Source organism: Python bivittatus, unplaced genomic scaffold (assembly GCF_059951505.1).
Source record: "Python bivittatus isolate LINGU-HERP-01145 unplaced genomic scaffold, Pbiv_v1 ctg000020_np1212, whole genome shotgun sequence".
Classification (NCBI taxonomy): domain Eukaryota; kingdom Metazoa; phylum Chordata; class Lepidosauria; order Squamata; family Pythonidae; genus Python; species Python bivittatus.
The window spans coordinates 43,185,473-43,200,969 of record NW_028277030.1 but is presented as its reverse complement, the minus strand read 5'-3'; the positions used below and the strand labels follow the sequence as shown (position 1 = coordinate 43,200,969).

General features: G+C 39.8%; 1 protein-coding gene across 1 annotated transcript in view; it reads right to left on the bottom strand.

The window, feature by feature from the left end:
• The window catches only part of KCNQ5 (potassium voltage-gated channel subfamily Q member 5), a 352,113-nt gene extending 341,309 nt beyond the window's left edge, over window positions 1–10,804 (bottom strand). The window contains exon 1 of the mRNA XM_088150699.1: window positions 9,996–10,804. Coding sequence (XP_088006825.1) covers window positions 9,996–10,375 — 380 coding nt within the window. The 5' untranslated portion in view covers window positions 10,376–10,804. The remainder of the gene's footprint in view (window positions 1–9,995) is intronic.
• Between the last annotated feature and the right edge of the window lie 4,693 nt (window positions 10,805–15,497).

The following is a 15,497-nucleotide window of genomic DNA, read 5'->3' as shown; positions in this document are numbered from 1 at the left end:
TATGAAAAATTCCCTTCCTGGATATTCACTCCACATGCTTTTTAAAATGCCCATCCAAAATAAGTGGATATCTGTGCTAGAACTATTAGCAACTAATAACAATCAGCAACAGTTCAACATCTACACTATCAGCTGAAAAACGGATGGAAAACAATACTGACTTTGATTATAAAAGACCACAAAGATATCAAAGTGCTGTAATACTAAAAGCAATTATCTGGCAATCCTCTCAATATTTCTCAAGTACCATCCTTGATATTGGTAAATTCGAATTTGCAACATAAAAGCCTAGTAAACTGTACTCTGTGCTTCATGAACAACAATCCAAAATATCCTTGCTAGGGAGAATTTTCTATTAAATAAGTGGAATTACAAAATTAAGAAAAGTCTTGCATTCAGTGTGCTCTAGTGGCATCTAATACAAAATTCCTTAGGTATATTAACATGAATTTGTTGAATAGTGTCAGTTTGATTAAAATATTATAGAGAACCTCTGCTATTTTCTTACTACAACTGTTGAGGACTGGGAATGGGTATGATTGCAATTAGCATGAAAACTAAGCATTACTATAAAATCTGAAACAATGTTTTCATAACATAGAATGAATCCAAGTAAAGTATTATTTTCAAAGCCTATTACAGGAACATCTGAAAGATAGTGTAATTAAATAATCCTGTTTCCAAATATTAAGTGGACATCTTTTAAAACTTTTCACTGAATTTAAAGTATGTGTACTGTTCAAGAACAGTTACTAATTTTAGCTCTAGCCAATGTATATTTACTGTGTATGTTCAAAGCATTGCAAAATGTGAAATACTTCTTTCTGAATAAACATGTACTTTTATTATGAGTGTTATATGTGAATATAGAGAGCCAGTTTGGTGTAGTGGTTAAAGCATCAGGCTAGAAATCAGGAGACCGCTTAGGGCCAAAGCCAGCTGGGTGACCTTGGGCCAGTCACTCTCTCTCAGCTCAAGGAAGCAGGCAAGGGCAAACCACTTCTGAAAAACCTTGCCAAGAAAACCTCAGGGACTTGTCCAGGCAGCCTCCAAGATTCAGACATGTCTGAACAGATTAAAAAAAAATGTATATACAATAAGATGATAGAACAGTTCTCATACATATAGGTATATAATCAAGAATTAAGATGGGGAAAAAACTTTGAAAAAAAACTTGTTTAGTCCTACTGTATTTCCTCATCATTTTTTTTTTTTTTTTACTGATTTCAATCTGCATTCATTGAGGAAACATTAATACAATACAGTCCTAACATATATGGGCTGCAAATATCCAGACAATCACTACTTGGAAACAAAGGCTTTTCTGAATTTCTTTGCTGTCATCTTGTGCTTATCCAGACTTTTGCAGCCCAAATATGGTGGTTTTGTTTTATGGGTGTTTTTTTGGGGGGGGGAGGGGAGTCCCTCTGACTCAGTGTTGATTCCTGGAGACTTCCTGGACTAGCCCCTACAGTTTTCTTGGCAAGATTTCGGAAATGGTTTGCCCTTGTCTTCTTCCTAGCACTGAAAGAGAGGGACTAGCCCAAAGTCACCCAGCTGGCTTTGTGTCTAAGGTGGGACTAGAAATTATGGTTCCCCAGTTTCTAGTCCAGTGACTTAACCACTATAGGTCTATTACAATATCTACAAAACAGTAGATATTTTACAGAAAAGAGAAAAATGTAATAAAAGACTAAGTCAATGGAATAAATAAATTACTGGATGTTGTAGTAATCTTTTAACCATTCATAGCTATTTGAAGCATGAGGGAGTAGATAGAAACATTTACTTTCAATTACTCGCTCATTAGATCCTTTCTGCTTCTCATATTTCCTCTTGCTGCCCTACAAAGGATCTAATGTTAGACCTTGTAAAATCAATTCAAAACAAAATAGCGAAAAATTAGCTTTCATAAAAAACTGAAACATGCTATTTTCATCAGAAATTATTATCCATGGAGTAAAAACTTTATTAGTATCCTAAAACATTCAGATTTCAAATGCTACTTCAGGATGCCAATACTTTGAGATAAAGACAAGGCATGTAGTTTTGCTCCACATTTTATGATTTCTAACAGCTACAGGTAGTCTCATTTAGCAACCACAATTAGGATCGGCAACTCAGTCATTAAGCAAAGTGGTCACTACGTGAAACTGTGACTTGCATACAATGTTACTTTAGCTTTCCTTTGTTTTACAGACCTGTGAAGGTCATAAATGCAAGGATCGGTTGCAAAGTTACTTTTTCATCACTGTCATAACTGCAAATGGTCACTGTACAAAGCAGTCACTAAACAAGGACTACTTGTATTTTCTTTAAATATCATGATTTCAGCTGAAGCAGGCTGAACTAGGTAGTAAGAATAACTCGTACATGCCTCACCCAGCAATCATTACTTTGGCTAGAATGTGGACCTAAATTATCACCCTCACTCTTCTCATAGAAGGATACAAGAAATGTCCCCCAAATGTTTAAAGACTAACTTATGTTATTAAAGAATGGCTGAAGGAACAAACTGTCAGGTGAAAATTACAATGAAGCAAAAAAGTAGGAGGTGTTTGAGGAACTGTTGTAAGATACCAATTTGTTGTACTTGGAAATACTTTCTCCTGTACTTAAACACACAAAACTAAAAAGCATAAGAACCATTCTTCCAAAGTCCTCTGCAGAAAATTAGGGGCACATATGGCTAAGTCTGGCAATCTACATGCCTTGTGCTGTCAAGTTAACTATTCTTTCCAACTAGACTGACAAAAAATGGGAGACATTCAAATAATAATAATTAAAAAAAAACCCTGGGGTTCAGTTCAGCTCAAATAATAATATTAAAAAAAAATAACCTGAAGGTATTTTCCTCTTTCTGACTGATATAACACTTTTGCTTTTGAACTGTTCTACAAAAAACAAAACAAAACAAAACCAACAATTAAGAATCTGCTTTTTGTATATGATACACGACCATCAAAGTCCTGCCCATTTAGAAAAAAGAGAAGATGCTAGTAGTGTTACCTAGCATTCTGTATTTCTGCAATCACATTTTCAGGCAATGGTAAAATAATTCACAAAACAGAAACAACACTTGATTGATTCTTCTCAACCTGTCACATTCATGGGCAGTTGTAGAAGGAATCTGTGAATTTTAATGTTTTCTTGAAAGCCTGGCATGAGTGATATGATTTAATGGAATTGAGGTAAAAATATAGTTGACATTACATAATTGTATTTCTCATTATTTCTCTTGTACGCCATTATTCTTGTACAATATGCATGATATTGCCACTTTAAACATCACTACTAAACTGATGGGAATGGGAAGTGTTCAACTTTTACTGGAGTATCACCATTATCAAGGGACAGTGAAAAGTAGTTGGGCTACAATCAAATCCAAATTAAGAACAAGCATCTTTCCCATAGAGATAAAGAAGACTTAAGTGTGATATTTCTTTACTAGAAATGGCAAAAGGAAAGTACTAATTAATTGTACATTAGAGCACAGTGGACAAATGTCAGGTTTTCAGCATATTCCCCAACTTAGCATTCTGTAGTCAACTCCCAATATATCTAAAAGACATACCGACACTTCATATTGAGAAAGGCTGGTTCTGAACTTCAGTTCAGATTTCTTTTTGAACAGAAGTTCACTGAGTAGCTTTACACTACTATCTCTACTTCAGTTCTCCTTCTGTAAAAAAAGAATCATAGCTAATAAACTGCTATTATCATAAATACATAACTATCTGAATAGAAATATACAGTTGTATGCAAAAGTTTAGGCACCCCTGATCAAATTGTATAGTTCAGTGAATAGAAGATGACATAATTTTACACGGTACAGGGGTGATGACTTCTTATGAATTTGTTCTATTGTATTTTTTTATTTACTTGTATACTTGTATTGGGGGACGCGGTGGCGCAGCGGCTTAATGACGCTGAAAGTTGCCGGCCAGAAATGGTCGACGCTTCAGCGGTTCGAGTCCAGCCTCCGCGTTAGCAGGGTGAACTCCTGTTTCCTCCCCAGTTCCTGTAAACCCAACAGTTCAAAAACTCACGTGAGTAGATAAATGGGTACTCTCACTCCGGTGGGAGGAAAAATGCTGGCGGCGCCTTGCAAAAAGGAGTCGGGAGCAGTTGCCGGTAAGCGCGAAAAACCGTGCGTGCCCGAAAAGGGCGCGAAGCAATGGAAACCCCGCCTCCTGCGCTCGCCAGCTGGGCTCTGCCCTAGGAAGGAGGCTCTGGCAAACCACTTCTGAAACAATTGCCTTGAAAACTGCAAGGACTCGTCCAAGCAGTCACTGCAGAGTCGGTAACGACTGAGCGCAGATTAAAAAAAAATAATAATACTTGTATTGGTTTTATACTTTTGATATGATCAGAAGACTAAATCAATAAAGTTTCTGTTCTGTTCTACATGGTACAAAACACGACATCTGTCTGCAATTTGAATGCATGCTTCCTAGTTTTATTCCATTGTTTACAGATTTAAAATAAGAAAATAGTGAATATGGCAGGTGCAGAAGTTTGGATCTTTAGTGAATACTTGGTAACTCCTCCTTTGGTTGAAATAAAAGCTTCCAAATATTTCTTGTACCAGCTAACAGTCTTTTTATTTTTGTTTTTAGATTTTTTTCCCCTCCACTCTTCCTTGCAGAACTCTTCTAACTCAGTAATGTTCCTATGTCTCCTTACATAAACGTCAGGCTTGTGACCTCCCTACAGATTTTCAATAATATTCAAGTCTAGAGAGACTATGAAGGCCATTCCAAAACCTTTACTTTTCTTTTCTGTTAGCACTTCTTAGCCAATTTGGAGGTACGTTTCAAACTGCTGCCTTCAAACTTTTTTCAATTTTTTTCACTGATTATGGGTCATTAGCTTCTAGGATATGTTAACATTTAGGTGAATCATTTTTCCTTCCACCCACACAGTATTTCTTGTGCCACTGCTGCCACAAAACTCCAAAGTTTTCATAATTGTTGTATAAGTAATGCAGTGGTTTTTTTAATTACATTAATACAGCTTTGTTATTTTTTATATTTTACAACATAATAATTTTCATTAAAGCTTAAAAATACAAAGATAAAAAACTAATACAAACTAAGAAAAATATAAAAAGGAAAAGGAAAAAAGAAAAAGTACAGAGAAAAAAAGTAAAAGAAAAAATATAAAGAGAAAAGAAAAAAATATATAAAGAAATGACTTCCCCCTTCATCAAGACAAGTACAAACAATTTCACCTTCTCTAATATTTCAACAAAAGATCTCTTCATCCCATATATATCTCATCTATAAGTAAATTATAAAGCCTCATCATTCAGTCCTGATCAGTAAAAGTCTAAGAGTTACCAGAAATAACTATATATATATATTAACAATAAAATAAATCTGTTACATATTCCTTTCCTTTCCTTTTAACACAGTAACATTTTAAAACATCATTTTCTCTAAAAGTACAACAAAAAAATCTCTTTTTCCCATATCTTATCTCTTATTTATAAACAAATCTTTAAAGCCTCATCATTGGAACCTAGTCAAGAAAAATCCATTCAGAGCTACCAGAAACAACTTATTAAGAATCTTAATCTTTAATCCCTTTAAGTAGTGTCCCACAAGTTGATTTCTTATCATTTTTCTTTATCTCCTCTCAGAAACTCCTTCACAAGTTTAACACATACCAGAAATAACATCTATATTTTAACCTTAATCAAATAAGCCAATTTTGTAATCCTTTGCTTTCCTTTTAACATCATATGTTTCTCTGAAAATATGACAAAAAGACTCTTCTTCCCATATCTTATCTATAAACAAAACTTTGAAGCCTCATCATTCAGTCCTGGTCAAGAAAAACCCATTAAGAACTACTAGAAAGAACATCATATATATTTTAGCCTTGAACAAATAAGCCAACTTTACATTCTTTCTTTTTACTTTTAAAAATCTTGATGTTTATTCTCTTTAAATAGTGTCCCAAAAGCTGATTTCTTTTCATTTTCTCTTTGTCTTTTCTGAGGAACTCCTTCATGAGTACAACACATCCTTTTTGTAAGTCCAAGATAAGAGAGTTGTCCAAGTCACTCTTCTGATTTATTATTTGTGTGTCCCTTCTGGTTATTAAGACATCAGCCGGTTTCATTTGTAAATCCAATGTAACATTTTTTTCCATATCATTCTTGTAACTTGTCATTTTTAAATCCAAAACAGACTGATTCTCAGTTGTATTCTCTTCTATCTTCTCTTTTAAACCCATTTTTATAGTAGCAGACAATCTTAAGAGAAAGTTCCAACTACATTTTTGCCAAATATCTTTGAATTCTTCTAAAGTTAAAATACTTTTCTCCATTCTATATTAGTGGGTCTCTTCTCCTTTAATTACAATCTTTAGTTCTTTCTGGTTGCCTCTAGCATCCAGCCTTCAAAGTCTCCTCTTATGTTTTTCTCTAATCCACAATATTTTCTCACAGGAATATTTCTTACACTTAGATTCAAAATCTTCATATATTTTAAATAGGATTTTAAACAACCCACAAGAAGGATTCTTACAATTAATTTCAAAATGCTATTTCCACCTTAGTCTGGCACCTTAGTCCATTTGTAACTTTCCAAAATCAACGTTCTAATCAGGCTTTTGCTGTTTATTTCAGAATAAAAAAAAATTAAGTTCTTAAACTTACATGAAACTTCTTTCACTGAAGATTGTAGGAGATGAAACTTGTCATTCTGAAGGTTCTTAATGTCCAAAAGGCAGTTAACAAGCAATTTCCATAAATGATTGAGAAAGGAAGTATGCAAATCCAGTGTCTTTCTGAAGGCTCCAAACCGCAGTTTAGGCAAAGCTGGCTCTCCCTTGCCTCCCAGAGCTCTAAAACCCACCAGACACCATTATTTTATGGTCTCCTCACAGGCAGCCTCTGTACGGAATGCATATGGATGATCCCAGCTCCTCCCCTTCATCCAGAGAGAGATTTCAAGGCACCAATCCGTCCGCCGGCCTCTCATTCCACTATGGTTGTTGGCTCCACTGAAAGTGGAGCTGTCTTCAGTCCGCCACTGCACTCTGCGATTCACCAGAAGCCACTGTACAGGTAGTCCCCAGTTTAAGAATGAGTTCCATTCCCAACATCTGTCCTTAAGTTGAATTTGCATGTAAGCCGGAACAGCATTATTGCATAATATTGTATAAGTAGTATTATGTAATAAACTTGAACCATTGTGTATTTAACTCAAATCATTGTGTATTTAACTTGAATTTTGATACAATAAGCTCTGCTCTTAACTATGGGTCATCTGCAACCTGGGCATTCTTAACCCGGGGACTATCTGTATAAGTAATGCTGTGTTGTGGGCCTGTGGACAACTACTCCAGCATCAACTAAAATGTTCACCAGGTCATTTGCAGTGATCTGTGCATTCTGTTTTGTAGATCTGGCCAGTTTGATAGAAGTTTACCAGAGATTTTCTTTGTCTGACAGATCTTGCATTGACTTCACCAGCTCCGTGTAACTTCCGTTTCTTAAAAATATTTGTCACAGCTGAAATTGTTTACCGGAAGTGTTTGAAGTTATTGTCACTGTTCTTTTTAAATAGTCTTCCTTTGCTTCCTAAAAGTGAATTATTCTTTCTTCGTTTTCAAATGTTCAGACTATTGCTTAAAGGAGCTCATGGTTGTTACAGTAGACTTAACAACAATCACAGCCTGACAGCTTAGAAGGGTCAGAATATCTATTCATGTATTGACCTGTTTCTACCTAGCTAACTATAGGCCTGATGAGTCAACCCCTTTGGGAGTCTTATTAACAACTTAAACAACAACAAAAAAAGAATTGAATCAACTGGAATACTGTCCAGATTTCTTCATCTGCCATATTCTCAGTTTTCTTATTGTGAATTGTAAACAATTGCATGTAAATATGTAGTCAAATTTGCAGAAGTTATGTAAGTTTCTGTCACCTTATGTTCATTTCAGAATTCTTAGAAACATGCAGTAAGATCAGGAATGCCTAAACTTCTGTATGTAACTGTAGACCTTCATTGTAATGACCAAGGGTATGTTGTATGGTAAACTAACATATCCTTAGCTCAAGTCACATTTTGACTGGCTGGCTGATTTATGCAAGCCTCTATCTTGACAACTTGTGGAATATAATGCCACAGACCAGAACCTTGGGACTGAATCTGGCAGGCAAGCTTATCTTAAACTATTATTTCTCAACCTCCATAATGTGATCAACAATATGAAAAGTAATATTCATTCATTTAATTAATAGTTGTTGTAAGGACTGCTAGATAGAGCTAACAAATTATTTGAATATGAGAGCAAGTCTGCCTATTCAACTGTTAAATGCTATTATTTCACCTTCAGATACCATATTCAATATAGAATTATTAATACCAGCCTACTTTACAGGCCATAAGCTATTGAAATCTGTTGGGTGCTCCAACCACTTGACATATTCTAATAAGTGCTATTATTATTGCAAATAGAATAAGAATTGTGAAGCATCTTATACATTAATTATTAATTATAATAAAAACACAACATTTTAATGAAATATTTTCTTCCATCAATCTCTCAGAAATTATGTTCATAAAGTTTGGTTTGTCTGTTCCCCATGTAGTTATGAATCTTACAGCTATTCCACAATTCTAATAAAATTCCTATTCCAATCTTTTTTTTAAAGCCATTTCAGTACATTACTGTAAATCATTCCAGAACTAAGGTTAGTTCTTCATCCTCTTTGCTGGGCTCCATTTCTGCACCCTTTCTGCAGTTCTTTCTCTAGACAGAAAATAACCAATGTGTCTTATCTTTCCATCTCAACATTTAGATAAAGTTTGTTTCACTTCTGAGGAATATTTAGGGTTTTCATATCATTATTATCATCATAATGCTTTACCTATTGCGCCTTTTAAATGCTTGCAAATGTTGTTTCTTAGGAAGAAGAGCCAGGACACCATTCACTTCTTAGCACATTCCAATCCAGTCCCACTTTTCATTGCTACTGGATAATACTAGCATTCTTCTCCTATTTTCAGCTAAATGTCATTTGGTGCAACACATTCAAGAGCCACATCAATATATTGCAAAGAACTCTACAATGGGGTTTTTACATTCACAGACATTAAAATGAAAACACCCAAACTTTTGCAAAAGCCTCTTCTAAGCATACTTTCACACATGACAGATGCAGCCCAATTCTCCATATGTTCTTTGCAGTAACCCACTTCCCGTTCAAATTAAATTCAGGTGAGTGAGAACAGGATTACAGCTTTAAAGTCTTAAATTGTTTTGGGTTTTGGAGTATTTTTGGCTGTTTTGTATTTATAATTTAGATATAAAATATGCACAGGCCAGGATTTTAGTTTTAAAGTTCTCTCCCCTCATTCTTTAGGAAATATAGCCATAATCACACATAAGGTAAAATAGCTCAAAGATGCTTTAAGGATTATGATGTGTGGAAATGCCTTAGGGTAATCAATCCTGCAGAGTCATCCAAGAGGAATAGGTGTTTGTGATTACTAGATGCTCCTAAATGAGGCTTCTGTTGCCCAGCCACTAGTCTTATTCATTGAATTTTAAGCAGGAGACAATCAATCAATTTCCGCCACGTGTAAACCTCTCATCTTTTCCCACCTATCCTTTGATTTTTTTTTTCTTATATGGAAATATATGCAGGAAGAAAAGACAGAATAGAAGCACAATGCCTTCCGACTGGTAGCACTAGGATTCTTGCATCTGGAAGCACCCTGTGATATTTCTACAGAACGCAAAGGATGCTCATTTACCAGCGGGTTAAGCCAGTTAGAGGCATTCCACAACATTAGGAAGCACCGCCACACCTCTGGTCTCAGCCCCGCGCGCCAAGACGTCCCTCGCCTTGACAGTGCATTCCACCGGGTCACTCTTCCGACAGGTGGGGACTCCACCCACCTTCCCACCCATGTGGCAGCACAGCCACCGCTGGAGCGCGCGCGTCTGTCCCTGGCACCCGTGGTACTCACACGAACGCGTGATAGATGAAAGCCCAGCCTCTGGGTCTCTCCAGTACATTGTAGAGATAGTTCTGCAGCTTCCTGTACTTGGCGTTCCGCCGGTAGATCGGGTTGCTGCTGTAGGAGAGCGGTTTCCCCAGCAGGCTCATTCGGGCTCCTCCTTGCTTGCCTCGCCGGCTCTCTCGCAAGCCAAACCCGCTGCCCGTGCCCAGGAGGAGCAAGCCGTCCCCTCGGGGGGCCGCCGAGTTCAGGAGCACCCTGCTCCGACCGGACTCCACATCCTTCATGCCGCCGCTGCTGCTGCCGCCGTAGTGCCCGGCCGAGCTGCTCTTTAGCCAGATCCCGGCGGAGCCGCCCTTGTCATCTCCTCCGCTGTAGCTGCGGGGCATGGCATCACGGCAGGGGCAAAAGCAGCGGCGGTGGCGGCGACAGCGGCAAGCGGTGCGGGCTCCCGCTTGGCTGGAAATGGAAGGCGAGCAGCTTCCTCCTTGGGCTGAGGAAAGGAAAAGGCGGTCGGGAAGAGACTGGGGCTGCAGGCGCCCTGCGTTTTCCCCACAGCTCCCGCCAAGCAGGAAGGGGGCAGAAGGAGCCGTGGGGGCCACCTTGGTAACCCACAGCAGGAGATGTGGAGGCTCGGGGGGGGGGAGAAAAAGCGCTCTCACGCAGCTCCCCTTCGAGATTTCTGCTTGCCTTCGGTTTCCTTCAGTGCCTCCGGCAACGCTTCGCTTCCTCAGCTGCCTTCTTTTTATTGAAAAACTTTGGAGTATAATAAGAAGGTACCTAGTTCTGCTTTAACGGAACAGAGCGCTGCTCTTCCCTCTTCGCCTAAGACGAGATCCAGGGACAACCACGAGTGACACCAGGCAAGCGAGAAACTGCTTTGAAGAAAGCCGGGGGGCGGGGGGGCGGGGAGAAGCCGGCCGTCTTGATTTACAGAAACTGTTTTGAAACGAGATACAAGAAAAAAAGAAACGGATGCTGGAGGCTCCTGCTACTATCCTTGGCTTGTCAGTATATTTTGCTCTGGCAAGGCTTCCCGAGCGGGCTGACAGACAAGCTGTTGCCTCTCGTCCAAACGCAGGCGAAAAGTACTCGCCGCTAGCGAATAAACCGGATAGGAGGAGCAAGAAGGGGGCGCAGAGGAGGCTGTGCCCGGCGCGTCTCCGCTCCCTCGTGCCAAATAGCAGCAAAAGATACAAAGAGAGGCCGTCAGGATTGAGGAGGATAACGGGCAGTTTGTGGGATCACGCAGGAAGGAAATCTCCGTTGAAAAGCCATTAAACCGCTTCGAGTCCAGGAGTCGCAGCAGCTCCAGCTCGAAAACATTGGAGAAACCGATCTCGCAGCCTCGGACGTCGACAATTATGAATTATTATTATTCAGCTTTTCTTCCTCGAGTTTTAGCTGTTCCTCCATCGTGTTAACAGGGGCGCGTGAGACCGCGAGCGCCCTTCCCCCCGCCCCCCCGATCTATTTTCCCAAAGCTTGAGAGAAACTACCGTATGCGTAAAAACGCATCGGTGCAAAATCAGTCCGCCAGAATGGAGAGCGGGAGGGACGGAGCGGTATCCCCCTTTTGCTTCCTCCCGCAAACTCTCGCCAAGTTCCAGGGAAGTTTCACACAGCTCAGATGCGAAAGAAAAAGGCGCCCGGGCGTGGGGGGAAGGCGGGTGAGGAAGAAGCCGTAGGACGTGAGCAAGGAGAAAAGAAACATAAACCTACGCTTCGAAAGAGGCCGCGTCTCTTCTCTCGCTCTTTTCCCACTGCCTGCAAACAAGCCCTTGCGAGAAGCCCAGCCGTTTTCCCGCTCTTGTCTTATTCATGGTGACACACGCTTAAGAAGCAGGTGGCTTACACAGGCCCGCCTCCCCCTTATTTACATTTTCTCTAGCCGCAGGACCACCCCTGTCCCCGTCCCTGAGAGACTGACTGGATTGACCCAAAGCCCGCTGAAGCGATGCGCGGTGTCGCTAGCGGGAGGACCGCCTCCACGTGACTCCCAGCAACTCCGTCGCTTCGGCGCGAGACGAGCGCTAAGGGGAAAGGCGGGTTGAGTCACTCTCCGCCAGAATGTCCTCCCCGAGGGGTCCTGAGGGAAGAAACCAGACCTCGGGGGAACGTCGGTGAGTGCCGCAAATGAAGGGGCAGACAGTGGAAACCCGAGGAAACACCGAAGAGAGGTTGTTCCAAAGAGCCTACAAAACCTCCTCCAATTCCACCAGCTTCAAATCTGGAGGCTAGCTTGCTTCCTTTCGCATCAGTATTTTTACAGGAAAAATATTTTCCGTAGCTTAGATCTGGCTGACCTTTTTTTGCGTAGTGTACTGCTGCTAAGGCTCAGCTTGACGTTCGTTTCCAAATGTAAATTGCGCAGACAAGACTGCCATCCACAAGCAACTACATGTTTAGAAAAGAAAGCAGATCAGGAACTGATGCTCTGACAGCAAGTGCAGCAAGGATGGATGAGGAGCCACTCCGTCTCCAAGCCCAATCCATCGGTATTTGACTCACATAGCATGCCAGGGTAACCTTTCTGACCCCTATTCTGCCACAGTCACAAGGCTGGAGACTAATGCTGTCCTTGCAATTTTAATGTGGGGCCCCTTAAGGAAAGCTGCTGGTGGATATCCATGGCTTTGCCCTCCCGCCAGATGGCATCACCAACAGGAGACCACAGGTTTCTCCAGCTGGGCTTGTTAGGCATCTTCTGAAAGAGGGAAATTTATGTCTCAAAGTAGTCAAGCTGACAGGTCACAGGTGCAGAGGAGGGGCATGGAACAAGGCAGGAGGGAAGTGTCAGTAGTGAGCTATCTCCATCTGCAGTTCCTGCTGCAACAGGATGGCAATGCTGCTAGTAAGTTCAGTTCTGTCCTTGTAGATGGCATCACCCAGACGTAGCCTGTGGCCAGCCTTAGAGCCATGATCCCCTCTCTAAGTAATAAAAATGATAAAAAGTGATGCCATCAGACGCCCCATGTTGTCCAAAGCGGTGGGAAAATGTAACGTGCCCCATGGTAACAAAACCTACCAGTTTCTACAGTTGATAGAATCCGGCTCTCTTTTCTGGTTTATTTGACCTTCAGTGCAGCGTAGGACCAGCGCTCTCTCAAGTGCCAGTCAGGCATTACCATGGGCAGATGCCTCTGTGTAAGCTGGGCACCTGCTCTCTTCTGCAGCTTCTTCCAAAATGGCCATGGAGGGCAGAAGCCAGCCATTGAAGGGGTGCGTGTGCCTGCTGCAAACTGAAGTGGCCAGTAGGAACTGGGGAGATCACATTGGCAACAACATTATCATTGGAACTGAATCCTCAGCAAAACTTGTCTTGGAGGAGGAGAGAAAGTGCATCTTTAAAATGGATACAGCTAAAGACAGCTTGAAGCAGTCAGAACAATGAGATGCAGACAACATCCTGGGGATATGGTATAGGCTAGTAGGGCATATTTGTGCTGTGGTTAAGAGTATGTACAGATGAGCTCTTCAGGTTTCATTTGAGAGAGCTGTCTCATTGCCAACTTCTGAACTGAAAGGGGCTAGAACACACTGAAAAAGATCTTCACACATATTCTGTATAGAATGTCTAAATGCAGTTCTTTTAAGACTGCAGTACTATAACTCCTTAGGAATAAGCCCCAGTGAAATTGGTAGAATGTACTTTTGACTAAACATGCATGGGAACTGTTAAACTTCAAAATCAGTTACATTTGCTTTTAAATTACTGTGTAAGGGATGGGTGCAATTCCAGGTGTTGTCAGTTAAGCCTTACAATCAGAAGGAGTTTGATAGCACCTTTTCTGCCTAAGAGATTTTACTGAAAAGCCTAAGTTTTTGTGTACTTTAGTTCACCTCATGAAAGCTTAGGCCTTTCAATGAAATTTGTTAGTCAGAAAAGCTGCTACTAGATTCCTGATTTTTGGCTACCATAGGCTACTATGGTTCTCTTACAATGTCACTTTGAGATTGAGGCTTGAGTATAACAACTTCCCTGTCGTAAAGGAAGAAATGGAAGCACTGCCAACTTCTCTATAAAATAAACAAATATAATATTTCAATTTAGCTAGTACAAAGCTTAAAAGGAAAATTTATGAAACACTATTTAAATAACTGTTGTATATTTCTTGCATATGTTTTGGGATTTCCCAACATTGTTTCATGATTTTGGAAGAAAATAATTTTGAAGTGGCACAACATTACTATGCTTTTTTATCTTAAAATAATTTTATGTGGATGTTCAAAAACATTGAGCTAGAGGATATACAGTTTGTAGCAAATTTAATACAATAAAAGTGTGTTGCCTCCGTTTTGCAATTATCAAACTAATCAGATTAAGATGAACTTGGAAAATGACTTTATCTGACCTCACAAGAGGAGCACTGTGAGAAATGAGCATCTGGGGCCAATGCTTAAGTTCTATTCTGTGTACCCTGAATCTTAGCCTGTCTCTAAAGGTGCAGATGAGTAGCGCAGTCAAGGAATGGTAGAGCTACTCAAGAAACGGTTGACTGGGGAAATCCAGAGGAAGAAATCATCCCAATATTTATTTATAGGATTTATTACCATGAGATGGAGTGACCTGTCTGACCTTCTTATTTTTAAAGACACTTCTATCCAAGGATTAGTCTCATTAATCTCATTTTCAGAAGTTATGTACTATTGTCACTAATAACATGAGCTATTGAGTGATAAACAATGCATGAAGACTACTGACCATATGCTGTTTCTTAACTTCACCACAGCACTTACCTCCTGAAATATTCTACATTTGTATTCCAATTCCTACCCATCCTTACTGTGGCTTCTGCATTTGAACAGCATTCCTGTGGATGGAATTAACCATAAATTACATGGAATGCATGCAAAAAAGTTTTTAAGTCAAATTTGTGAGGCTATGATTTTTTGAGCACATAGGTAATTATTTTCTGCTAAGAATTTTTGTAAAAAAAATTGGCACATTTTAGGATGTGTGCTTCTGTATAAGTCAGTAGTAAACTTATATGAATATTATCTTTGTTTTATGAGTAATGCAAGAGTTTAGGCTTTTTAGAACCAATGGGGCTTAATATTTGACCTAAGGATGATGTCTGTATTGCTTCAGAGGCCAGAGAAGTTGGTTTATTCCCTTACTTGTTCTTAAAAAATATGACCAAAGTGTTGAGCTTTTTGGTGTTAGGGGGCACGGGGGATGTTTCTAAAATATTAGAGATTATATAAAAGCTTTTTAATCCCCCTATTTCTTTTCCCATATGCCTCATTGCCATATTTCTCATATGAAATATTTCATTATTTAATTGGTCTGACTGGCACTTAAACTGTTGTATGTCACACTTTTCACAAACAGGCAGCTGCATCTCTAACCCTGGGAGGTGCCACCACCTGCATGATTAATGACAGGAACCCTTGCTTGAAACAGAAGGAATGCAATCTTTTGTGTCATACATATGGAAGAAGAGATTCTTCTTTTCCTAGTTTCTTTTCCTTTCCTTAACACCATATCAATAATGTACCATGTGAGCA